The sequence below is a fragment of the Rhodamnia argentea genome, chromosome 10 (assembly GCF_020921035.1).
Source record: "Rhodamnia argentea isolate NSW1041297 chromosome 10, ASM2092103v1, whole genome shotgun sequence".
NCBI lineage: Eukaryota > Viridiplantae > Streptophyta > Magnoliopsida > Myrtales > Myrtaceae > Rhodamnia > Rhodamnia argentea.
In genome coordinates, this window is record NC_063159.1 from 12,273,122 (window position 1) to 12,297,642 (window position 24,521).

At 40.1% G+C, this 24,521-nt stretch overlaps 4 protein-coding genes and 1 pseudogene across 16 annotated transcripts; 3 read left to right on the forward strand and 2 right to left on the reverse strand.

Annotated features, from left to right (window-relative positions):
* Positions 1-457: 457 nt before the first annotated feature.
* Positions 458-7,159, reverse strand: LOC115753882 (lipid droplet-associated hydrolase). Of its 8 annotated transcripts, XR_004016914.2 has the most exons (15): positions 7,065-7,159; positions 6,796-6,888; positions 6,642-6,715; positions 6,445-6,516; positions 6,309-6,337; positions 5,939-5,989; positions 5,409-5,459; positions 4,301-4,360; positions 4,120-4,202; positions 3,582-3,729; positions 3,386-3,436; positions 2,410-2,514; positions 1,916-2,092; positions 1,131-1,227; positions 458-790 (listed from the first exon to the last, which is right to left on the reverse strand). XR_004016914.2 is itself a non-coding variant. In XM_048271550.1 (14 exons), the coding sequence occupies exons 1-13, from the start codon at positions 7,136-7,138 to the stop codon at positions 1,940-1,942; spliced, it is 1,044 nt and encodes a 347-aa protein (XP_048127507.1). In that variant the 5' UTR covers positions 7,139-7,159; the 3' UTR covers positions 458-790; positions 1,916-1,939. The 8 variants fall into 8 exon arrangements, 7 of the variants coding, with proteins under 7 accessions (XP_048127507.1, XP_030548593.2, XP_030548592.2 ...); XM_048271550.1 differs by lacking the exon at positions 1,131-1,227; XM_030692733.2 differs by lacking the exon at positions 458-790 and having other exon boundaries at positions 806-1,304.
* A 1,248-nt stretch (positions 7,160-8,407) lies between these two features.
* LOC115753886 (putative HVA22-like protein g) lies at positions 8,408-10,318 on the forward strand. 2 transcript variants are annotated; one of them, XM_048271367.1, is made up of 6 exons: positions 8,408-8,541; positions 8,680-8,778; positions 8,904-8,960; positions 9,072-9,141; positions 9,269-9,472; positions 9,688-10,318. In XM_048271367.1, the coding sequence occupies exons 1-6, from the start codon at positions 8,510-8,512 to the stop codon at positions 9,928-9,930; spliced, it is 705 nt and encodes a 234-aa protein (XP_048127324.1). In that variant the 5' UTR covers positions 8,408-8,509; the 3' UTR covers positions 9,931-10,318. The 2 variants fall into 2 exon arrangements, with proteins under 2 accessions (XP_048127324.1, XP_030548600.1); XM_030692740.2 differs by having other exon boundaries at positions 9,072-9,135.
* LOC115753898 lies at positions 10,201-11,321 on the reverse strand. The gene is made up of 2 exons (XM_048271809.1): positions 11,269-11,321; positions 10,201-10,841 (listed from the first exon to the last, which is right to left on the reverse strand). Exons 1-2 carry the CDS (start codon positions 11,319-11,321, stop codon positions 10,355-10,357), a joined length of 540 nt encoding a protein of 179 aa, XP_048127766.1. The 3' UTR covers positions 10,201-10,354.
* Positions 11,322-13,424: 2,103 nt separating this feature from the next.
* LOC125312443 lies at positions 13,425-18,598 on the forward strand. 5 transcript variants are annotated; one of them, XM_048271663.1, is made up of 6 exons: positions 13,425-13,729; positions 14,105-14,302; positions 14,787-14,837; positions 15,399-15,437; positions 16,882-16,941; positions 18,187-18,598. In XM_048271663.1, exons 2-6 carry the CDS (start codon positions 14,186-14,188, stop codon positions 18,364-18,366), a joined length of 447 nt encoding a protein of 148 aa, XP_048127620.1. In that variant the 5' UTR covers positions 13,425-13,729; positions 14,105-14,185; the 3' UTR covers positions 18,367-18,598. The 5 variants fall into 5 exon arrangements, with proteins under 5 accessions (XP_048127620.1, XP_048127622.1, XP_048127621.1 ...); XM_048271665.1 differs by having other exon boundaries at positions 16,882-16,933; positions 18,182-18,598; XM_048271664.1 differs by having other exon boundaries at positions 14,175-14,302.
* Positions 18,296-20,801, forward strand: LOC115753924 (annotated as a pseudogene).
* Positions 20,802-24,521: the final 3,720 nt, after the last annotated feature.

The window sequence follows — 24,521 nt, forward strand, 5'->3', positions numbered from 1 at the left end:
AACTTTGGGCCGACCCGCGATCCTCACACATGATGATTCTTCGTGCATGTTCCCACTTAATTATGTCAAAGTAAAAGAGCTATTAATTACTCCCTTTTTTGTCGCTATTCTCCCGCTGAATTGAATTTCACCCACAACCAACACATACAGTACGTACAAGTATCTGTAAAAAAAAAAATTACTTCGATCAATGATTTTTTTTGTTTACCTTTGATGTGACAAAGGGTAGTCCAGCAAAGGCCGGACATTGGATTTTTGACAGAACGATGTTTGTTTCAGGAAATTTCAATGGACGGTGACTACCCTCATTGCTGTTCCTATTTCCTAATATCCATCTTTTTCGAAATTATTGTTCTTGGAAGGTTGCAAACAAGTACCAGATAAAGTATTTTCTCAGGACAAAAATCAGCAGGATAAGCTTCAACTTCCAACCTGATGCAGGAAAGCCAGAGGGAGATGGCAAAGTTGAAGTTGAAAGATGATTCTTCCATACCCACGAGCTTCTGTGATTTGACATCTAATTCTACTGTTCTTCGTGTGCATAAGCATTCCATTACGAACATTGCTTTTTGTGTAATTGGAGTTGTTAACCAAAATGTCGTGCAGGGTCCACAAATCGGGAATGTCACGGAGCAAAACAAGCCAAACACAAAGACTTCATCCTCTGTGTCTTTCTGTGATATGGTCATTCCATGCTGCTAAATTCTGATCTTCTGTTTCGTCACTATAAAGCTTACGCCTTTTGATGGGACGATTGGATATCAACCTACAAACCCCATTGTTCCGGCATCTGCCAATGGAACTACTCTGTGACTTGCATATAGGAAGATATTCTCGCGCGAAGCCAAGCCCGTGAATCGGCAAATTCATGAGAAAAAATCAGCTACAAAAGGTTAAATGATGCTTCTTGTTTGTGCTCTAATGTTGTATGTATGGGAGAACGGACATCCGAGATCACAGAAGTTCGTATCGGAAGTGAGAAATTTTAGCTTTCGCAGGGAAAGAAATAGAATGAAACACACGTTAAGCCATTCCGGCATGTACAGGAAGGGGAGAGAAGGATCCCTTGACAGTGATTGACAGCGAGTCCCAGCTAGCAAGTTAACAAATCAAACAGCGGTGACTCGAACCCGCATAAAGTGTCTTCTCTACAACGATGAAATTCCATCCCAAGTTCCTTGAAATCACAGTGAAATTGGTTTTCCCAGCAAGGGGATCCTTAGTTATCTGCCAAACGAATTAAATGGTTAGCAGAACCTTAAAGATCCTTCCATGCTATTGCATTATGCCTAGTCCCATGTTCTCTGCAATATCAGTTCATTATGCCTAGTCCCACATTCTCTGCAATATCATTAAACCTAAAGTGGTCCTTGAACGGTCATCAATGCCTACTATAATCACTTTTCCTTTTCCATGTCAAGGGGCTGGAGATGCTTACAGACCAAAATCTTGATAATTGAAGTTAATAACAGGGAACAAGAATTGTGGTGTATTCTTTTCTCTCCATGTGGAGGGGGTGGAGAACCAATATCTTGCAAATTGAGCTCGATATAGCATGTAGAATTATTTTAGGGATACAAATAGCCAAATCCTCCAATCCGAGTCTACATAGCCTAGTCTAGAGGGTAAATGACGTTATAAAAGTAAAGTAAAATAGCATTATGAAACTCGAACATAACAATATAGACAGAAAAGAATACACAGTCTCAGACTTGGACTTCTGTACCACAGGCACCCATTGACCAACTGGCGGCATGGTGAAGCAATTTAATGTCGACAATAAAACGTTCAATTCGAACATATGGCAGACACAATGGGAGTCAGAGTTTAGACAGAGTGATCGCTTTACATGTCTAGGAACAACTCCTCCCCACTGTACATGTTATTCAAGAAGGTAGTATGAAACTCAACTCACCAGCCAGGATCATTTTGTTGAAGTTTAAATCTTTTGGTTTGAATTCAATATTCTGGCTTTGATCAAGCTCGTGATGTGCTCAGCTACCCAAACTGATCCAGCTTCTGTGCAACAGAAAGAATGACTATGGCCCTCCCTCTCAATTGCTAAAGTAATTTCGGGGATCTTCTTGGATATCTACAAGGAAAAAATTACAAAAACGTGAGAATTGCCATCGATTACATCAAAGCACCGGAGGATGCTCATGAACTCACTTTAACCTCCTACAAATAGCTCGGGAATAGTTCCGTAGCATTAGAATGGCAAATAACCATGACATCACAAATTTTTCAAGAACGAAATTATAATCATGAGTTGTGACGTGAAACTCACACATGAAGCTATGATCATTCACAAGACATTTAATCGTGAAAAAGCTATTGTGAGAGTAATTCCTGCCAGTGTACATATTCACCGCGTAAGTCCTTGTCCATTACAAGATCTTTGAAATTTACCTCTTCAAACATTTGCAGCGGGCCCCAGTGATCATCGACACCAAACAAAAATGCGATTTTTTCCCTGTTTCCTCTCAGAAATGCCCAATCTGATACTTCTGAAAGCTGTCATGAACTACAATGGTCAGCATGGGCGTTCATTTCGTTGTCTCTCTACACAGGACATACTAGGAGTAGCACAATATCTCATAGAGAAACAAGATGCCGCTCTCTTTAATCCATTAGGTGAAAAATAGCTTAAGGAAACAACTTCCCACCAACATGATTATCACATGCACCCTGCCACTACTTCCCACATAAGCTAGAACTATAGATGATTCCTTCTTACTGTCTTAATGAATATCTTCACCAGGCAACTGAGAAATGCATGGAAACCCCTAATTTTCTCAAGCAATGACAAGAAACATTTGAGCCAAAGGCATCAATATCTATTCTGTGGACAGCGGAAACAGAAATTTAAGTAAACATTACTTTGTTAAACAGAGACTTGCAAATTGTTTCAGTTGGACATTATGAGCATACGAGGGATTATCTATCTTTAAACCGATTCTATAACCACAAGCCTGGGCCTCTCGGTTTAGCTGCAAAGTTGATTTACGTATTTTATCTGATGCTGCAGAAAGTAAAACCAGATATAGAGAGTAGTAGTTCCAATGCAGTATGGAACAACTTCAGGATGCACAGGAGAGGACTGTGCGAAGCTTTAGGCAACTAGCATTGGTACATAAGTCCCATGAAGGGAGAAAATCTTTTGCCAGGATCATAATACTTCCTGAAGATGAAGTGAAAACACAGTGCTTGTGGCTTCATTAAGGAATAGCACAGCTGGCAAAGCCTAGCTTGAATATTAGAAAAATGACTACACTGTTTTTTTAGAAAGAAATAGCAACATTTCACGTCTGCAACCTGATGAGACTGAAATTAATAGTACTTGAATTGATCTTGCTTTTCAAATTAGGATGGATGGAACACTAACCTGCTTGAACTCCGTCATTGCCATGAAGAGCATATTCCGCATTGTATGATACTGTAAAAATGAAGTGAACTATCAGAAGTACAAACAGCATGCCATTGCAGTGAATTTGCTATTCGACAACAACTAAAATGCGACAATTTCCACCAACAGAGACTCACAGAGGATAGTCCTTTAAGTATAGAAGAGCTAACATCACCTGCAGCAAATGAGTGCATGTAGCCTCAATTGCCAATGGAGACCACGATTTACCAAGAGAGTTCGCGACAATAAACCTGGAAAATCTGCTTGGTAATGAACCCAATAATGCTACAATAAAGCTTAGAGCTGCACAGATGATGGAGGACCTGAAACTCAAGAATGTGCAACATCAGACCCATTGACCGAATCAGTAACGGTCTTATCAAGAATGCTCCAAGTAGCACTGGGTAAAGCAAAGAAAAGATGCAGGACTTGCTCTGACGAAATTACTTAAATAGTACATCATTAGGATCACAGAGCAATATAGTTCGTAAAGATATATAAGAGGTGCTGAAGGAGAATTACAAACTAAGCCTAGGCATATAGCAAATATAGAAGACTGAAAATCTTGTAGCTAAATAATTGTGATATGATGCAAAGAATTTGCTTAGTTGTAAAGAGTACTTGGAAAAGGTAAGGCAATGAAGACATCCCCCACTCCGTAGAAAACAAATGACAGAATAATTATGTTACTTATGACAAGGAAAGAGCTTTACGCTGAAATATTCTTAATAATAGACTGCTTCATGGACCCCGGGTTCAATGCCAGGAATGGATACAGTCCAATACAGTACGTGACCTAGCAAAGCCAAAGAACTCAGGAGCTTGCCTTTTCAAATTAAAAGCATTATGAGAAACTTAATAGGTTGCCAAACTATCAAGCGAGAGTAAATTCACCTTCTCGGGGCACTTCCGGAGGATCTCCATAGAGATATATGAACCAATTGAGTGCCCAACCTTCAAGTACGAATATGAGTTACATGCCATTTATTAGAGGTCAGAAGAGAGCAAAAGATCTTTCCTCATTTTTTCAGGGAAATAATCCCCTTCAGAATATCTCCCTATATAATAAAGCAAACCCAAAAACAACATTTGACCTCAACCTTTCTCCACAAAATTCTGTGAATAGCCCACACCTGCTGTAAGTTCAAAAAAGGTAAAGGAAAATAAAGCTCTACGGAACGAACAAAGTTCCTTGTATTCCAGAATACACTAAACTTTTAAGACCACTTGAGCTTTTGAAATTACACTAAGGTTGTCTGCTCGAGAAACTCAAGCTTCAAAAGTACAAATATGTATACTTCACCATGAAGAAAAGAAGCTTAAACTAAACCATATTAATGTACACCAGAAATCTTCTCCAGAGGCAGTTCATATATGTTTCACACTTGTAGAAGCATGACACATGCTCAACTCCATGCAGTTCCACGACTCTATTGATTTCATAGATACTGATCGCAATAACTCTACCATAACACTGCTTATATCAAAGTAATGGAGACTGTCTTTGGCGAAAGAAAAAATTAGGCAAACTATCTTTCTAGGTATATCTTTTTCGCTCTTCTGTTGACGCGCAAACTAAAAGATTTTACTGCAGAAATTCTTCAAGGCAATAACATTTGATAAATTCACTTACCTCCGATGCCAAACAAGCTTGTTTTGTGAAAAGAATTATGAAGGGAACACTCCCTGAAGCAAGGTAGACAAAAATCATTTACTAAATTCTAGAAGGACTTTATGGATAGTAACTACTTAGACTAACATAGTAGCTTTACTTTTGCAACACCATTCAGCCAAAAGTATTATACCAGTAAACTTGCATGTGAAGGCCCTACTATTGTTATGGACTGACATTTCTTCTCATGCTCCTTATGAAGGAACTGCCAGGAGTCTCGTTAGATTTGTAGCAACAAAGTTCAATTAGTCCTCGCTCATTTTCCCATTTAGTAATATGGACTGAGAAACTGAGAAGGAAACGTTATTAATAAATCCAAGATAACCATACCAGTAATAAAGGAGCTCTTGTATTTTGCATTTCCTGTCTCATGAACTCCACCTGTAGAAGGATCAAATGAAAATAACATCATGAACAATTATCTTAAGGCACATGAAAGTTACAGTGGATAATTACCAAGCTTTCAGTTAAAATAATCTGAAGTTACAGAAAAGCTATTTTGCCAGAGACTAGATAAATAAGAAGGTACTGTTAGAATCAGGATTGCCATCCTAGACAGAGTTTCTAAGATGCAAGGCTTCCTAGACTAATAATCGGCCAAAAGGGCTTGACTGATCAAAAGATTCAAAGGTAGACACCGGCAGTCTCGCAGATTAGGTGACATGGTGTTCTGTCTTCAAAGGAATGATATAAGATTGAAATAAGCCCACCAAGAGGAATCGGCATCTCAACATGGTTTTTTCAAGTTACAATTTCTATCTTTTCTTTTTCTAGCTGGTGTATCAAAGTTTAAGAATGTCATAACTCTCTCCTAGTGGTCTACTACATGCTGAAAATGATTTCATAAAGAAAAAACCTACCTTATGGTCGATTTGCTCCTGTAATGAGAAGGACCTTCCATTCTCCCAGTCCTATTGCGAAAATTTAATTAAATACCATCCGTTTGCAAAGTGAAGCAAGGATATAAATTAAATTAGAGGTATTGCAGAAAATAGAAAATTGCATGTTAGGCCATGCAGTATCAATGTCCATGAGGAATTGCAACATCCACCGTTCAAAAAGCGCAAAGGTCGATTTGATAATAACTAGACCATTCTAGCTAAAAAAAAAAAATTAGTAGGATGGCAAAATTCCAAATTAAAAATAAGGGCGATGCTTGAAAGGCAATAATTTACATCAGGTGCGAAAGCAGAGAGCTTGAAGATCCTTATAAACAAATGCAGAAAGTACCTTTTTGGAATGGGATATGTGGCCAACAACTGAAGATCAAGCGCAGAAAACTCAATGAGAACAGAGACCACATAGAACATTTGCACATAAGAGAATAAGAAGAAGCTTGAAAGGACAAAAACAATGCCATCCTTGCCTGTAATAGATGCATTTCCTCCCAACAGATCATATAGCGACTCGACAAAGTCCTTGTAATATGTAACTATGCCTATCACAGCCACCAAGCCAGAGCGACAATTACCATGAGCAATCACAAATCAAGAAATACGAGCAACCATAATACTAGAGAAAGGGCAAAACGAAAACAAGAAGGACAAAGGAAGAGGAAATTACCTGGATTCCCAGGAATGAACAGAACATGCAATGCAGGATCCTCCGAGCGAACTTCGAGCAATTCAGTGGCACAGCTAAAGATGGAAACGACAAAATCAGCGAAGAGAGCTCCTCCTATCACATGGGTCATCAACTCACCGGCGGGTCAACGTACCCGGACACATCGCACAGTCGAAAAGTAGCGGCTTTTGAAGGGAGAGATTCACGACCCATGACTCCACATTCGCATTTGAAACTGATTCTTGTCCTAAATGAGCAAACAACGACTGAGAGTGGCGAGCAAGGAAGCCATGAGAAACATCACCGATTAAGCTCATTCAGCCAGCAAATTGCGAACAACGTCACAAAGAAATAACCAAGCAATACAGACAGGCATCGCCATCGAGTGGAACCTCGACAAAAACGACGACGACAACAACGTACCCGCGACGACGGAAGAGCGAGAGCGGTCGGACCGCCACTGCCGAGCAAGGAAGACGAAGCAGGAGCAGCAGCATTTCTTTTTCTTTTTCGCCTGTCCGACTCCTGAAATATTATTTTCTCTGTCGCACATAATAATAATAATAATAATAATAATAATAATAAATGCAGACCTTAAATTCCCGTTTATTTTAGATATGGTCGTTTGGGTTGCAGAATGTCCGATTTCAATGGTTCTGATCTATTATTATTTGATCCAACGGCTAACGATCCCTCGAGGGATTGTGATTAGATCCAACTTTAGACCTCTTTTTTTTTTTCCCATATACTTGGTCGGTTGTCTCTTGCCTTCGGTTGGGGTTTACACTAAACTTACGCGATGAATTATCTCCTTTAATATATTTTCAGATGCTAGATAACCATATTTAATTAATAAAACTTTACAATATATTAATTATGTACAATACGGGAAGGCAATTCCTTTTCAGTGTATATCAGTACAGTGTCCCCAGATTACACTTATATTCGATCATTCGTGATTCTCCCCACCAAAAAAAATAAAAAATGTTACACTTATCAATCGCCAAATCAGAAATCTCGAAATGGGTAAAAAGATCTCGAGGCATTACTCGACAACTCTTTGATTGTGCAGAGTCTTCGATTCTTCGTTCCATGAATGAATTGCCTAAAACGTAATCTAGTCTGCTCTATTCTTATTTTTTTTCTCAAGCTCAACAACACATGTGGAACGGGAATTGGAATCCAGACTCTACATTCGTTCAGTCATGGTTTTGAAGACAAGATGAAGGGGATAGATAACCGCACAACAGCTCCCCTTCGAAGAATCCGTAGATGATCCCCCTCTGGTCGCACCGGTTTGGATTTGCTAAAATTCGTGAAAATTGTCTTCTTCTATTTTTACGTCTCTCTCTCTCTCTCTGTGGGTGTCTGGAGGAAAATCCCTTCGATCTGATTTTTCGTTGTTCGTTTACTATTTAGTAACATTGAACTTTTGCGAAACAGAGCCTTCTTGGCCAACGCCAATTTCTCAAGTAGTTTTCACTGAATCGTTGCCATGTAGATACGGAAAGCCCTTCTTCCCTCTCTCCCCCGAGTTAATCTCCATTCGCTTCCCAAGCATCTCCGCCCCCATTTTCACCTGCGATTAGCCCTCTCTCTGTCTCTGGTACGGACGGCACGGGCGCACGCATTCCCTCTTTGCTTTCGTTTTCGTTTTGCCGCTTTCTTGACATTCTTCGCTTCCTCCGATGAGATTGCCAGCGGCAAAAAATTGAAAAAAAAAATTTGTTGATACTTCTTTGTGCCTTTCTCGCCAAGTCATTCTTTTTCTTTGCCCGCGAAACGGGACGATGCGATGATTGGGATTCTCGTCTGCAATGCAGAAGGCTTTGGTGGGGCGCCGGACGACCCGGAGACATTGATTGAGGATGCTGGGGAAGTTCGTCACCAGATGCCTCTTGTATGCCCACCGTCTCCTCTGTAAATCGCTTCTTCTTATGTTACCACCTTGTTCTGATCATGTAAAGAAGAGGGTGAAAATGTTTCTCTCTTTGGAAAATTGATTAACTTTTTTCGCGGGGTTTGGCCGACATGGCAGGTTGGTTCTTGGGTATGCATATCCGGCGTTCCTGTGTTTCAAAACGGTGGAGAAAAACAGGGTGCAGATTGAGGAACTCAGGCATTGGTGTCAATATTGGTGAGGGGAATATAGCCCTTCTTTAGTTTTATTTTCTTTTTTGCTTTCTTTTGTTCCCGATCCTTCTTGAGGGATAAAGGAAGCACGAGAAAACGTTAATGTGCGAGAGTATCGATCGCTTGCAGGATCATCGTGGCGCTATTCACAGTCGTGGAAAGAATTGGCGATGTGTTGATCTCGTGGTATGAGAACCAGTTTCATCAGAGCCTTACATGCATGCAACATGGACATTTTTTACGCGCCCGTATTCACAGAAAGCTATTTCTTCCTGTTGCCTCTCTCTTTGGTTGAAGGATTCCAATGTATTGGGAACTGAAGCTGGGCATCATCATCTACTTGTGGCATCCGAAAACTAAGGTAAAGGTAACCTACGAGCCCCCGTTAATAAGCTGAAATTGGAAAGGAGAAGGAGGGAAAGAAAAAAGGGGCTTTTCTTCCGGACGTCACGACGAAAAAGAGGTGATTTTTAACTCTGCTTTTGAATTTGTAGGGAACTGGGTATGTGTACGAGACGGTGTTGCGTCCGTTCATGGCGACGCACGAGAGGGAAATAGACATGAAGTTGGTGGAGTGGGAGGCGAGGGCATGGGACTTTGTTTCATTTTACTGGCAAAATTGCTGGGAGTTCGTGGACGTTGCCTTCTCTCGAGCCATGCAGTACTGGGCCGCTCAGTCGTCTTCTTCTAACACCAAGGTACAAACATTTTGCCTTGTTTAGGACAACCATCTTCCCCCTTTCCCTGTCGATGTTTATAGCAAGGTTTGAGATTTCGAGAGCCTCGTCTTGCCAACCGCGAGTAATACGGTCCAATTGATGCTCCCAACTTATCGATCAAATCAATCATTAACGAGAGTATACACGAGTGGAGAGAAGACATTTTCTGATGGAGATAGCGGGTGTCTTCGCAGGGGAGAGGGAGATCCGGCTCGATCAACCGTTCGATGTCGGGGACGCCCAAATCCCACACGGGGGAGATGAATCCCAATGTCCAGACGGAGTACGTCTACGTCGAGGACGAGATCGAGACCGAGACCGAGCAGCAAGAAGTCAGAGATCATGAAGATGCCTGTCCAACGAAGGAGGAAGACAAGACCCGCGCATCCGGCCACAGGCTGAGGCGTTCCCGCACCAGTGATTGCCACATCGATTGATTAATTCGACAAATTCAAATCTCCCCCCGCCCCCTCTTTCTATTGTGTATAGGCACAAAGTCGATTTCCTTTTCTTCGAAACTGAATAAATATGGAGTCTCTTTCTCCCCAATTCGATTCGTTAGGCATTATGGGTCGGGACAAATTTTGGCTATGTTGGCCAGAACAATGCCAGATCAATTCTATAATCCCAGCCGGTAAAAAAAATCAGAAAGATTGATTACAAACTGATTTATGCAAATTAGTATAGAGGCGATCGGTTGGACATCAAAGAGCGAAAACGACTCGAGGACAACATTTACTTTTGGATAAGGATAAGAATAAGACACGCAAAAATATTCATACGTACCCGTATTGGTCGGGGAACGATGTAGGTGACGTCAGCATATAAAAAGGCACACTTTTGACGTCACGGAGGCCGTGGCTATCTCCCGGAGCGGACCGGCGAGAAGAAGCGGACGATCCGGCCGAAGGCCCGGCGGATGAACCCGAGGCAAGCGGAGAGGCGGAGCCAGAGGCGGCGGAGGAGGTCGGGGCCGTGGGATCCGGGGGAGGCGGACATCGGCCGGAGGTAGGCCCACGCGGCCCTGTTCACCAGGCGGTTGCGGATCGATATCTCGTTGGACGAGCTGGCGGCGGCGGTCGGCGAGCTGGCGGAGGGGGAGGCGGCGGGGAGGAGGTCCTTGAGGGAGGTGTAGGGGGCGAACGCGTGGCCCGAGAGGTCGAGCGGAGGAGGGGGGCGGCGGCGGCGCCGTTGGGGAAGCTGAGGGCGTGGGCCGGGGGCTTGGTCACGGTGGGGAAGGAGAGCTCGGCGGGGACCACGACGACGGAGGTGGCGATCGAGTTTCTGCGGCGGAGGGCGGTCGGGAGCGGAGGCGACGACTCGAGCTTGACCTTGGGCTTGAGCTGAACTGCTTCACCGTTCTCTCCCATGGCCGAGCGAGAGAGAGAGAGAGAGAGGAGAATCTGAGGGAACAGAACACAGGTCGTCTCTCTTTCTCTCTCTTTATCTGCCTGCTGCGTGATCTGGTGTTCCCTTTCCCGAGTCAGAGCTCAGAAGTGGCGGCTTTGAATTTGGTTTTTGTCTTTGTGGTTGGAAAGCTTGGGGGCTTGGGGGAGGCGCGTGCACGAATGGCCCTGTGGACCTGCCTGATCATGACTTTCAACGGACCGCCACGATCGCCCAAGGGAACCGATGAAACACGTGCGACTTCGACTGTACGGCCGCTTCGGCCATCGTCCGAGTGGATCGATCGATTAGAATCCGAAAATGAGGTCAGCCCGATCTAGACCTACCTATCAGTAATCTCCTAGTCATCCGATACTACCGGAACAAACCTCGTCCCGAGGTCCATACAACCAATAAGAATCCATCTGATCATAAAGCCCATGTTGGTAAATTGCAGCGACTTTATTGGAGCCCAAGTTTCCTCCCGGTACTAGGCTAACGAGACACTTGAAGAGTGGTGAAAAAGACGTGGAAACCTTTAAACGTGGGAAAAATCATGGAAAATGCTCCACTTGATGGGTGGCCCCACCAACAAAGTTGACCCCAATCATCCTCCTCTCTTTCCCTCGTGGGCTTCATAGGTGGTGAAGCGAAATTCCTCGTTACAAGGAATTCCTTTTATATTAGAGTGCGAACGTGATAAATTGGGATATAATACTGGGATTATCATAAGATTTCAATGCTCGTTAACCACTCAATTCATCGTTATATGTACAGATCCATTCCTCGTAGCTCCATCTGGCGTGCCAAATGTAACGTCCAGGCACGACTAAGCAATTTATGCATATGACTATAGTTTGGGACAAAAAATTTTTTTGATAAAGGGCACACCTTTATCGCACGTCAAAATCAAACTCCATACTTCGGGAATTGCTACGCTTTTTCACGTTGTTGATTGGGCCCCAGCTCCAGGTAAGTCTGACAATTAGCCCAATTTGGGAGACAAGTATTGGACACCTTTTGTCTTGTGGCCATATTTATAGGCCAGGTTTGAAGTTTTAGGCCGAATTGCAGTTAAAACCATCACCTACTTTCTCTAAGTTTTTTCAATTTCATCTCCACCTTTTTAGATTGGGGTAATAAATCCCCCTCCTTGCCTTCCGAACTCGTATCAAATATCGAAAACCCAAAAAAAAAAAAGGGATATCGAATCTCTCCCAAGAAAGGTTGGAACTTGGAAAGGAATTCAAGCCGGCTCGCTTTTCTCCTCACGGTGGTCGTCGAGTTCTCTTCCATCAACCCACGCCCACCTTTCTATTCGTGTTGAAAACGAAGGTCGTTTTGTAGAAAATTGTGTTGGTAATTCCAGATTCTTATTTTTTCCTTTGACTTATGATTTTCATGGTGTTCGGTCAACTTATTACGTTCGTTTGTGCTTTGCTGAGCTATGGTCACTTCAATTTGTGGTTTCTGGGTTTGCTGGTTGTACCGGCCTCAGTGTAAGTTGAGAATATGCAGGTTAAGAAAGCGCGTGTTAAGGAAAAAATAGTATTAAAGCAAGAGGATGTGTTCAATTGCTTGATGTTGGAGGTTTGAGAAGCGATGACATATTTGCCTTTTCTGCAAGTTTTGAGTTGGTGAATTGTGGAGACCGGGCTTTGATTGACGAAAGATGCATGCCCTATGAATAAAACATGGAGCCTTTGTTTATTTCACGAAGGATCAATGATTTGAAAAATAAATTTTTTTAGAAGCAACCGCTTGTATTAATTAAAATTAGTTAATGAAAAAAGTTTTCAATATTGATAAAAATTCACGCTTAAATATTTCCATGAATAATAAAAATATTTATCGTTTATTGATTTTTGTAAGTCGTATAAATGATTAGTTTTAGAAAAAATATTTTTCAAATCATTCATTTTTTACAAAACAAATAGGGGTGAGATGTTCCGGGCCAATTGGAACCTACTTGTTGGAATCGATTTCCCAACTTTTGAAACATGAAACCTATAACTTATACCATCTGACATGTGATATTCTTTCTTGTCAGGTTTTGTTTCAAAAGCTCCAATGTTTGACTTAGCTTTCACTTGTGTTTTTAAATGAACGATTAAAAAAAAAATTCGGTATATTTCAGGTCACATCTAATTACCATTCATTAAATGAACGATTACAACGATCATTCTCTGACTATAATCCATTGATCGCGATTCATATTTATCACATTTAGAAATACGAAAAATATAAATAATTTAAAAGTCTCAGCTATTGATATCGCTGAAAATAGAAGTTCGAACTATTGATTTTAGATTATACTCATTACTAAACACTATAGAATATTGCATGACTATTGATTTTGGATTTTACTTGGAATCACGCTCATCCTTACAAGCAAATGGAGCGTGAGGGAATTTCTTTTGTGTGGACAAACATGCCCTTAAACTAAAAGGGAACAATTTTGGGATGCCCCAAAAGTGTGGGGGGTCAAATTGGAAGTTTCCCTTTGGTCCCTCTAAAAACCCTGATTTCCCTTCTTTTTTTTTTTTTTTTTGCCGATTATTGTGATTTTTGACTTCGACTATTGCGGTGCAGCTTATTCCTCCCTGCAGACCACGACTGACGCAATCGACGCCACAGCCTAGCCACCGCGCCTCCATCCATCTCGCTGCCGACCGCCGTACAAGCAGGAGGCCCGGCGAGTCGCAGCCAGGAGGGAGACTCTTTTTCGTTCCACGCTTAACATTCACAGCCGATATATCACTTCTGTCGTGTCCTCACGCGTCGGACGACACCTCTGTCCGACTCGCTGAGTGCTCGACGCTGACTCGCTCGATTTTTCACCCTGGCCAGGTCTGTACAAATCTCCACGAGGTTTTGCTTTCTCTGGCAACTTGGAGCTCCGATGACTTAGCTGCTCTCGTCCCTGTTGAGTATCATATTGCTCCCAACTGGGAGAACTTTCTTGCTACGCTCCTATTAATGTTCATCTCTCTTGCATAACCATTGATAGATATTTGGTGAGAAAGGAGCAATAGAACTCGTATAGATCGTGAGGTTGGTAATGGATAGGCTAAATCATATAGTTTTCTAGGCTCTGTTCAATTGACATTGGATATGGACATCCAATCTTGTCTTTCATTTCTTTCCTATAATATTGTCAATTTCTTATAAGCCTGTCTTTTCTACACGACCCGTATCCTTAACAGTTCCTGGATTCCTCTGCAGTTGACTAGTTGTCCTTGACGAAGATAAACCTATTGCAACTCAAAAGCATTGAACTGTATAATCTTTGTAGGTAATGGAACCATGGAGTCAAATGTGATGCGTGATGCTGTAGAGATTGAAGAAGAATATGTCCTACTTGATCTTGACTCTGTCTCTGAGCAGTTCGACATTCTGCCAAATGCACCATATGTCTTATCTGTATGTGTTCAGACTTGCAAACTTACGTTGTTTAGCAGTTTTCTGGCTTTATATCTGTGGTTTTTAATCAGCTCATGGTGATCAGATATGCGGTTTCTAGCTACAGCTCTATCGAGTGCTTAACCAAAATACTGTGGGGCCTATGGTCTATGGTACAATAATCACTGGATAGACAATGTGCTTGAACCAAAAATAGATGGAACATGCTATTACTTGGCATCAGTATGTCCTTTCCACTGTTGATGTTCTACTATCTTAAAAATCATTTGATTAAGACTTGAAACACTCTCCAGCCACCAAACATGCTAGCAGGTTCATTGGCCTTTTAACACTGTCTCATAGTCGTAGATTGGCCATCTCCTTTTGAGCTAGCAGAATGTTTTCGTTGACCATTTGCTTCTTTTTTGGTTCCTCCATGGAAACTTATGTTCATTGCCATTCATCGAGTCAGATTGTTTATCAATGAATATTTTCTGTATTGCAGGGTTTGGATACATTGAGTCCCATATTGGTCATTGATAACAAATTGAAGCTGGTAAGCTCTTTTTCAAATTCACATGTTTTATTTTTTTGGCGGGAACCGAGATAAGAAATTTTGTGATGCATAGTTTCTTCTGAGAGTTGTTTCTTTCTAGCAGTTCGTGTCCTGACATATGGTCGGGTTTTTTACTTGTTGTAACCATTTTATAACATGCCTTCTCCTTCCATTCCTCCATCTCTTCCCTAAATTTATTCAGAGTGACTATATATGCAGCAGTAAATAATGATGAAATCATTGATATGTTAAATTATTTGCAGCCAGTAGAATATGAGGCCCTGAATCTGTAGCATCATCTCATGATCGATAATGCTTTTCGATTTAGTTAATTGCAAAAGTAGACCTAAACCTGATGTAAACATGTAACTGTAGCTAATTTTGTCAATAAACTTAGTATATTGGTTCAACATATGTTTTATTTGTTGTTCCTTCATATTAGATGTGGTAAGTTAATGCACCTCAATCTGTTAAAAGCAGAATAGCATGGTTAAATGTGATTAATTATTCAGAATTCTGTCTATATACTCCAAAATTTATGTATTTATAATGACATGGCAGGTGCAGAACATAGTTGCATGGATTGTAGTAGTCAAATTGGTTCAGTTCTATACCTTTCTTATCAACAGATTTTTTTAACAGCAGATTCAGTTATGTATGTAGACAATTAAAGTGACTCAATGAGATGTTAATAGTTAAAAACATGTATATTTTTAGTGAAGTGTTACAAAGTCGCATATAATGCTTGCATATTATATTGTCTTGTGCCATAAGCTGGCATTATTATCTAAAACTAATTGTGTATTGTACATAGTTTCATAAGATTATCTTTTACATGGAAACAACATTCGCATGCCCTTGGATAAATTTGTCTGTTTCACGAATAAAAGCTAAAATGGTTCATTATTTGAAAGCAAAGATTTTCACTTTTCAGAATCAAGAAATTATTTTTGTTGAATTCTTAAGGGAGAACATATGTCCTAGTTTCATGTGCAATGCGTGTGTGTTTTGTTGAAGTATTGTATGACTTGGTGGTTTATCTATGTTATTGCCCTGCTTCATAACAATGGTTTCAAACCGGGGCCGGACTGGCTAATTCAACAGGTTGGATCTGAACCAGACCATGATCCTTTCCGGTTTTTCTCAATTAGTTGTACTGGTCAAACCCGGTGTATTCCTAATTCAACCATTTAACCCAGTTCTGGCCACTGGTATGACTGGATCTTTGACTAAGTTTTTGACTTAGTGAAAAAAAAATTGATGACCTGAGGCAAGAATGAATCGACCCACTGACCTCTTGTGGATGGAAGAACACCTTATCCATTGGGGTAGATGCTCATGATGTTGTAAGTGGGCATAATAAACACTCACACACATATTCGTGTGTGTATAATTGTAGTAGTAAATTCTCCAACTTTGTTGACTAGCAAGGGTCCCATCGGTTGGGCGGTGAACTTGAACTAATGCCGGTTCTTTGACTGGTTCGGTGTAAACACACTGTTATATAGAATGCATTTTGCTTTCATTTCAATTATCTTTTCTAATTTCAGTGTACTTCCAATTCACAAGAGTAAAATAGTCATCTTGTGATGTTATCCTGAAACAGGTGAAAAGACTCTTGTTTCAGGCACGCACGTGGCATTTTTCTTCTTGAGATGAAGAGACTCTTGTTTGCAACCACACTCATGTCATGTCATATCCTTTTTACATGGTTATATTACCTCAATGAAAGAGTTGGACTTAGCGTCAGTATTACCTTGGTTTCACAACCATAATTGTATTGAAGAAACGCTAGTGAGTCTTATTGGGAAAACATTCAGCTTCATGTTAGTATTCGCCCCTATCTACGGAAGTCTTCTTTTGCTCTATCTCTGAGTGAATTGTTGATATTACCTTTGCTCTAAATCCATTTCGTAGTTATGTTTGGTGTACTGCATGCAATGTAAAACGTGCATAATTTTACTTAAGTATTTTCATGTAATTGTGAGATTTCACGTGGACTTGAATTTAGTTGCTCTTTAACTTATGCTTTCCTTTGGTGCAGATTGGGCATTATGAGGAAACAATAGGAACATGTATTGCTCTTACCGAAGAGGGTGAGTCTTCTTTGATAAGAGGATCTTATGCGTTAAAAAGCATGAGGGATTCCATTAACTTTTAGTTTTCTGGCTTTCAGGAAGTTTGATATACGGACATCTTTTCCATGTTTTAAGAAGCCAATTGTAGTGTAAAAGGAGCTGTAAAAGCAAATTACCATGTCTTTTCAGAGGCAAGGGGATTTGGGGAACTATTGTTCTGTTGGTAATTATTAGAGTAGTGACCATTGCAAACTGGAATAGAATGTCAAAAGAATAGTTATTGAAATTCTACGTTTAATGCTTTCATCATTGGCTGCCTACCCATCATCGTTCAATCAAGAGCTACCTACTTTTAGGCAATTAAGGGGATTGAGAGCTTCTTGGTCTTGCATTCTGCATAGTGAAAAAGTACATTTTTGCTTTCTCGCCAAAATTTAAAATATTACGTAAATCTTAAAAGTTACGAAAAAATTAATTTTAATCTACTCGACAATATATATATGATGCGAAAGTTTCAGGTGTTGAGGGTTTAAAAAGAAAAAAGTACATGCACTGCAAGATTTAGATTAAATTAGAAAGGAAAAATTAATCCAGACATGCTCTGAATTTTAGCCATGATGTTGATCAAGGAAGTTACTTTCTTACCATGGGAAAAGAAAAGGAAGTTTAGTTTCTGCCATTGTGCTTCATTGTGAAGGAGAAATCATTTTTTGTAGGCCTCATGTGGCTCCTATATCAATAGCTACCTTTCTCTCTAATCACTACCTATATGTCAAATGATCATCTTTCCCATTTGAGTGTCATGCTTTATGCTTTTCATTGCCCATATCTTCATTTCTTGCCACTATAATACCTGCTTAGCAATTACTGGAAAAATTTAGGAATCCAGGACAATAAAGCCTTTTCTGCAGTAAGTGGGACAGGGTACATGTGCTCTGTTTCTTATTAAGTACTTGAGAAGAACTAACTTCATAAGGTTTCTCTTGAACCTTTTCTTTCATATTTCTATAGGCCTTGACTTTCCCTAGCCTCTTGATCTATATTATTATCATCATCACAAAGTTGCATCTTCTTGTTTGGCTCAGAAACATCTTAGATGAGCTTCTCATCTTGTCCTTGAGTATAATTGATGCCGCTCTAAACATAAAGAAAGGCGGTTGACTGTTTGTGAAAATGTTGTATTGCTCAGATTTTCTTTATAAGAGAAAGCAGTCATCCTCATATTCTTAGGTGGCATCTTAAAAAGAACGTGTACAATCTATGTGGATACGTCCCCCATCGTTCCTGAAGAGATAGGGCCATCTGAAGTGAACAAATCCTCTGGCAGATGCAATATGAATCCAAATCTGTGTCCCAGCAAGCAAGTAAAACCAGTTGCCTGCATCGATAAGATTCTCAAGTTTAAATTATTGGTAGATACCAATGTTCCTGATGCAAGTGCTCAGCCATGAGCAAGAATTTTTCAAATTAGTCATCAATCACGTGGAAAATTGGTTGTCTTGTGGATACTTAAGGTAAGTCTTTTATTTTAGTACTTGAGTAGTTTAGTTTTTTGTTTTGTCCTTCTGTTCACTTCTATGTAGACTATGATTAGCTTATATCTGGTCGATCAACATCCTGCTTGTGGTTAGCTTTGAGTGCCCAATTATGTAGCTGATGAGCACTCTGTGTCCATACATTTATTTGCAATAACTTTTTCAAGATTCTTTCTGAGTGCAGGCTTCTAGAGATAAAGAGGAGAAGGATGGGGGTTTCTCTAGGACTCAGCAATCACCATATTTCTATCTGAAATTACTGGGGAAAACTCTTAGTCAGCTCTTCATGTCCTTGTGGATGTGTGTTTCTGGGGTGCAATTGCTGGTGTAAGCCCAAAGCTTTCTTCACGAGCTTTTCAAAATAAAGGACTGGCATGCTTAATGGGATAGATTAGTAGGTAGAAAAATCTTGAACTTTCCTTGTCAGAATGAATTGGAGATTCATTTCTAAACCCTCCAGATGCTGCTGTTTTGTATTCATGACTACTAGAACCAAAACAACCTCTCCACGTTATGTAGCCTCCAGGGCCAGAGACCCCACATTCGAAAAACTCATGGAGAAGTACAAAAACCTTCTCAAAGTGGTTGCAATTCAAGACCTCATCCTTGCTTCCATCAACCCTTCGTCATCAATTTCATTGGACTTCCTTGGATAGGCTCTCCCAGAAGCTCCACTTGAATCGTGGTGCTACCTCCTTCCTCCGCAAATACCCCCACATCTTCCAAATATTTTATGCTACTAATAAGTCTCAACCCTTTTGCAAATTAACAGATGCTGCCATTGAAATTGCTCTAGAAGAAAGTCAGGCAATCAAAGCATCAATGCCCCTTGTTGTAGACTGATTAGTTCGCCTTCTATTAATGACTCCTACAGAGTCTTTGCCACTTCATGCTGTTTTCAAGGTTTGGAGGGAGCTTGGTCTCCCAGATGACTTTGAGGATTCTGTTATTTCTCGAAATTCCAGTCTCTTCAGACTTTGTGATGGTCATGAACCAAATACTCATATCTTGAAGTTGGTTGATGTTATTCAGGAAAAAAATCATGTTACAGCAGCAGTTGAAAATTGGAGGGTTACCGAGTGTTGTAGGGAAAACAGTCACGTTGATAGAACTGAAATTAGGTTCAGTTTTAAGCATGGTTTTCCTTCGGGTATGAGACTGAGCAAGGACTTGAAGGCTAAGGTTAAGGAATGGCAGATATTGCCCTATGTGGGGCCATATGAGGGGATAAGGGAAAAGAGGAAGTCTAAGGCTGCAATCATGGCATTGGAGAAACGAGCAGTTGCTATTGTTCATGAATTCTTGAGTCTCACCATGGAAAAGATGGTTGAAGTGGAGAAGATTAGTCATTTTAGAAAATGGTTCGAAATAGATATAAATATTAGGGATTTGTTCTTGGATCATCCTGGGATATTTTATCTCTCAACCAAGGGGAAAACACACACTGTGTTCCTCAGAGAAGCTTATGAAAGAGGATGTTTAATCGACCCAAATCCTGTTTATGGGGCAAGGAGAAAGCTTCTTAATTTGGTTCTGTTGGGACATCGTGCATTTTTTCGTAGTAGTCCACTGTCAAGGGATGCTGATCAGAGCAAGGTGGTTGAATTCCGAGGAAAAGAATGAGACTAAATAAACACAAGTTTTACTGTAATTTGGACAGATCTTCTCCGAGGATGAGCTGCCTCGCCCTCGTCCTTTTGTTTCCCTGGTTTTAAGTTTAGAAACATAGAAGGTGAAGAAGTTTAAACTATGAAGTATCGACAAATGGTCAACCGATAAGGGTTGTCTAAGAGGTTGGGTTTGTCCCTATTAAGTTTCAGTGATTTAGATATTTTGCTATATCTGGATATGGCCTGATAAACTCCATCCAATCTGGTGCCCTATCATATATGGTCTGGATTCCTCTAGAGTAGTTTCTTGCTGATGATGGACAATATCAGGCAAGGCTGGCATATATCTGCATGTCGAGGATGCAAGACATCTTTTTGTGGTCCTGCACAAACATATCAGGTATTGTTAAGTGGGCATGCATGTCTGTACTTATGTGTAGTGCTTGTTCTTTACTTGAATGCAGCATTGTGGTAGGTATAACGCCAAAATCATTATCTAGTTGTTAAATTGTCAAATTATTGAGTTCCAACCTTAGGTTTCGATTGTCAGTTCTGACCGTTGCGCAAAAGATAGTATAGTATGTTTCTTAGGTCAGTGAGGGTCCGGTCCTTTAGGCATTCTCAGCTCTCTTCTTTTCTCCTATGGTCCTTTTTACTTTCAAATTGTGGCATTAATGAAAACTGAGAACAGTAGATCATACTTTCTGTCGCATCTTTCCATCAGTGAAACAGTTGAGATCCCTGAGTTATGACTGCTTATGTTACTGAACTTCATGTATCATGCCCTTCGGCTTGAACAAATGTATTGATGAGTTTTTACTCATTAGGGGCCTTTGGGGCCTTCTTCATTTTATTCGATGAGCATGAATCAATTATTCATAAAGCAACTTTCTTGGTTGATCATTGAATAGATTATAAGCAATTCTTTTTCTCTTGCGATCATACTAAATGTAGTTGTGATTCAAACAATTTATGATTCCGAATTAGAAACGTTGAAAATGAGGGTCACAACTGCAAAGCAGGCAAAAGAGAAAAAACTTTGAATCTACATAGCCTTGTGTAGTGTAGTTTGTTTCCGCATCTCTAGCCAACATAACCAACTTTGGATAACGATATCCTTTGTTCCTCCGTTTGGTGAATATCTCAAGTAAGGAATCTGGTGACTAACTTGATTTTTAGATAGTGGGCATTGTGATGTAGCAACGTTGGTCCGATGACATACTTCATTGTTTGGTCGGGAGAAATAGACAAGGGATGGAGTTTGCTGTTGATAGAAATTCAAGTTGAGATATTTTGAAAGGAAAATTACTGAAATACACGTGTGAGTTGTGTTAGAAAAACCCCATATCCAAAATTTTGTGTGGTTTGGAGTAGTTTATATATTCTAGTTGACTCATGACTTATTGATTTAAGCTTTTTAATGAAGGTGAGTCTAACTGGATATGTTAACGGGCCCAAACTTGAGCTTTCTCTTGGCGATCTTTTCGATGAAGATATGGAGCTTTTGTTGCGATCTCTCGACAGACCTAATACCGACCAATCAAAAAAAGTACAAGGGTTTAACTAATAGAGATGACAATAACAAAGAGAACGATAAAGTCCATTAGATAACTAACAGCAATGTTTTCTATGGAGTTTTTCATTTTCCCTTGACATCCTAATATATAACTATTTTGGTATAGGTTTTTCGTAAAGAAATTAGAAATTATCAGTGCATATCTTCATGTATCTTTATTGTAATGTCCAAATCATAAGCGGTGCTCCGCGCCAACCCACGAGCACTTACTAGTACGTAGAACATGCATGTGTGGTTTGACCATGCTTGATTTCCTTATACTAGTACATAGGACATGCATGTGTGGTTCGACCGTGCTTGATTTCCTAATATATAGTTGCTGATATGGACGATATCGATGACGAGACACGTGTCATGACCTTATTCAAGCTAGGCCTGAGTCCTCATTGCCCTAGTTGAGCTCATTGCCAAAGCAAAATTGCATTTGGAGGCAAGTCTATATGTTAACTTGCCCTGGACAATGATAGATGACCTTCTATATCTCCACACGGAAGACCTATCGATCGAGGCTCTTCACCAGTTCCTCTTGTACTACCTTATCGATCCATTAATGTCTCCAATTTGAAGCCCCAACTGGCAGTACAATAGATCATGTTTATCAATGCACAGTCTCTTTAAAGACAAGGCGTGGCCACCTAATGGATGATCATTGGGGCATGGCCATGTGACTTTGGTACGATAACGCAGTCATTTGCCTTAGTCTGAGAATGGGTCGTTGCCCGAACCTTGTCTCATAGTCCCCTTCACCATAATGGGCACTAACTGCTTTCCAAAACTTAATTGAACCAAACAATGCGACGTCCGAAATTTTCAAAGTTCGGCTATGATATTTAGAGTGGTTTTCCAAGACCATTACGGTATTTTAAGATTAAATTGATAGATGTTGAGAAATACGTTGATGGGTAGAGAGATGATGGTTCACCGTCATATTGTAGAAAAGGGAGACGGTATACTTTGAATTTGATATTTGAAGATATTTGAATTTTAAATTTATTAAATCGGAATATTTCCTAGCTTTCGGTATGGTTTACCCATAATTTGGTGAATTCGAGATGTCGTGGATTATATTTAGTTAAACCTTAGTTAATTTCTACTAATAGTTATGTACTTACACTAATGATAACTTATTCCCTACTTGGCCGAAGGAGAAGGGTTTTTGTCATTCAAATTCAGACTCTTACCATAATCTTGACACCTAAACTATCATCTCATTAAACATTAGTCATCAAACATTCTTCCACTTAGCCATAGATTAAACAAAACATATCCACTTGTTACCAGTTGCTTCTTTGCAAACTTGCATGTTAAAACCACGTCTTGTTAAGCTTAAGAAATCTTTCTGTCTTTCGACACAGAAGGTTAAGTGTCATCACCACAAGAATGGGAAAATTGTCAAAGAACTCCTAAACCTTTCACACTTTTATCAATTTAAGTCCTAAATCTTTTAAATTTATCAATTCAGTCTTAAACTTTTCACATTTTGGCGATTTAGTCATATTGACTGAAAATCGCTGACGTGGACGTCGGTTGTCTTATGTGGCACCGGGCGATGCCGACGTGGATAAATTTTAATAATTTTATAAAAATTTAATTTTTTTTAATTTTTTAATTTTTTTTTAGGTTTTTGGCTTTAGGGGCCGACGACCCCTGGGCGAGAGCCGGCGGGGCCCAGCGACCCTCGCCACACCTTGGGCAAGGGTCACGAAGGGTCCGACGGGGGTTGCTGCCCCCCGTTGGGCCTAGCTCGCCGGCCCCTAAAGCTTGAAACCTAAAAAAACGAAAAAATAAAATAATTTTTGGAATTTTTGTATAAAATTATTAAAATTTTTCCACGTCAAAGCTGTCAATGTCAAGTTAACGATTTCCCGCCAATAGGACTAAATCGACAAAAGGTGAAAAGGTTTAGGACTAAATCAATAGATTTAAAAGGTTTAAGACTGAATTGACAAAAGTGTGAAAGGTTTAGGGTTTTTTTGATAATTTTTCCTCACGAATTAGTCATCAACCATCCTTTCCACTTGGCTATGTATTAGAAGGAAGCTTTGTAAACACGCCACATATTAGCATGCAAAACTACACCTAACTTTTTAACTTCAAAACATCACTTTTAATATCAGACTCATTTTCACCTTGGCGGTAACCTTCGATCTCCAGACTCGCTTCTATTTTCAGAATCACTTCTATCTTTAGACTCTGAAAGAAATTTTCTTCCACTTTCAATCTTGGGATTGAAAAGCAAGATTTCATCTTCCATGAGTACAAGGTTGTTAGAGCTTTGAGTTTTGTTCAAGTTTTATTCAAAGTAAGTTGAAACTCTAAACGCTAAGTTGATTAATCTACTTAGTATTTTTGACTTGGTTGGTTGGTGTTTGCTAATTTTAGGTTTAGTTGAGCCTCATGGTAAGTATAGGCAAGTCATGATAGTGGTGTGTTGAAACACTGTGATAATTCAACTTGTATCAATGAGTTGTGAGGACTTGATTTGGTTTGATGTGTGTTTACACGCCTAACAAGTGTTTTGAGTTATTTTCTTGGGGTGTAATAACATGTTGAGAATGAACTTGGAAGTGTAAAATTTGTAATATCAGATTCATTATTCGCTGGTGAGATTCACCTTGTACCGCTGAATTTGTTTAATCAGATCCGCTTACTGGGAGAGAGAGAGAGAGAGAGAGAGAGAGCCTTTCATTGCATGGGGGAACTGTACATCTCCTTTTTGTCTCAACAAAATCAAAAACTGCCCAGCAGAAAAAGAAGATACCACCGAAAAATATGCAGATTGCGATGCCATCTAACACTGGGAGACCGAGTAACTCTTGCTCTTCCATAAAAAGCCCCAGCTTTTGCTTGTTTTCTTCCTAGATATGGACTTACAGAGCGGCTTG

Coding starts and splice junctions, on each gene's coding strand:
- LOC115753882 (XM_048271550.1), bottom strand. CDS start 7,138: ATGCTGCTGCTCCTGCTTCGTCTTCCTTGCTCGGCAGTGGCGGTCCGA. Junction 3,730..4,119: donor ATTATTAAGAATATTTCAGC/GTAAAGCTCTTT, acceptor CTTGAGTTTCAG/GTCCTCCATCATCTGTGCAG. Junction 2,515..3,385: donor CAATGACGGAGTTCAAGCAG/GTTAGTGTTCCA, acceptor AGTTCATGACAG/CTTTCAGAAGTATCAGATTG.
- LOC115753886 (XM_048271367.1), top strand. CDS start 8,510: ATGCTGGGGAAGTTCGTCACCAGATGCCTCTT. Junction 8,542..8,679: donor TTCGTCACCAGATGCCTCTT/GTATGCCCACCG, acceptor CCGACATGGCAG/GTTGGTTCTTGGGTATGCAT. Junction 8,961..9,071: donor GGCGATGTGTTGATCTCGTG/GTATGAGAACCA, acceptor CTTTGGTTGAAG/GATTCCAATGTATTGGGAAC.
- LOC115753898 (XM_048271809.1), bottom strand. CDS start 11,321: ATGGGCTTTATGATCAGATGGATTCTTATTGGTTGTATGGACCTCGGG. Junction 10,842..11,268: donor TGTATGGACCTCGGGACGAG/GTTTGTTCCGGT, acceptor ACGGTGAAGCAG/TTCAGCTCAAGCCCAAGGTC.
- LOC125312443 (XM_048271663.1), top strand. CDS start 14,186: ATGGAGTCAAATGTGATGCGTGATGCTGTAGAGATTGAAGAAGAATAT. Junction 15,438..16,881: donor GGATTGTAGTAGTCAAATTG/GTTCAGTTCTAT, acceptor CCTTTGGTGCAG/ATTGGGCATTATGAGGAAAC. Junction 16,942..18,186: donor TTACCGAAGAGGGTGAGTCT/TCTTTGATAAGA, acceptor TATGTGGATACG/TCCCCCATCGTTCCTGAAGA.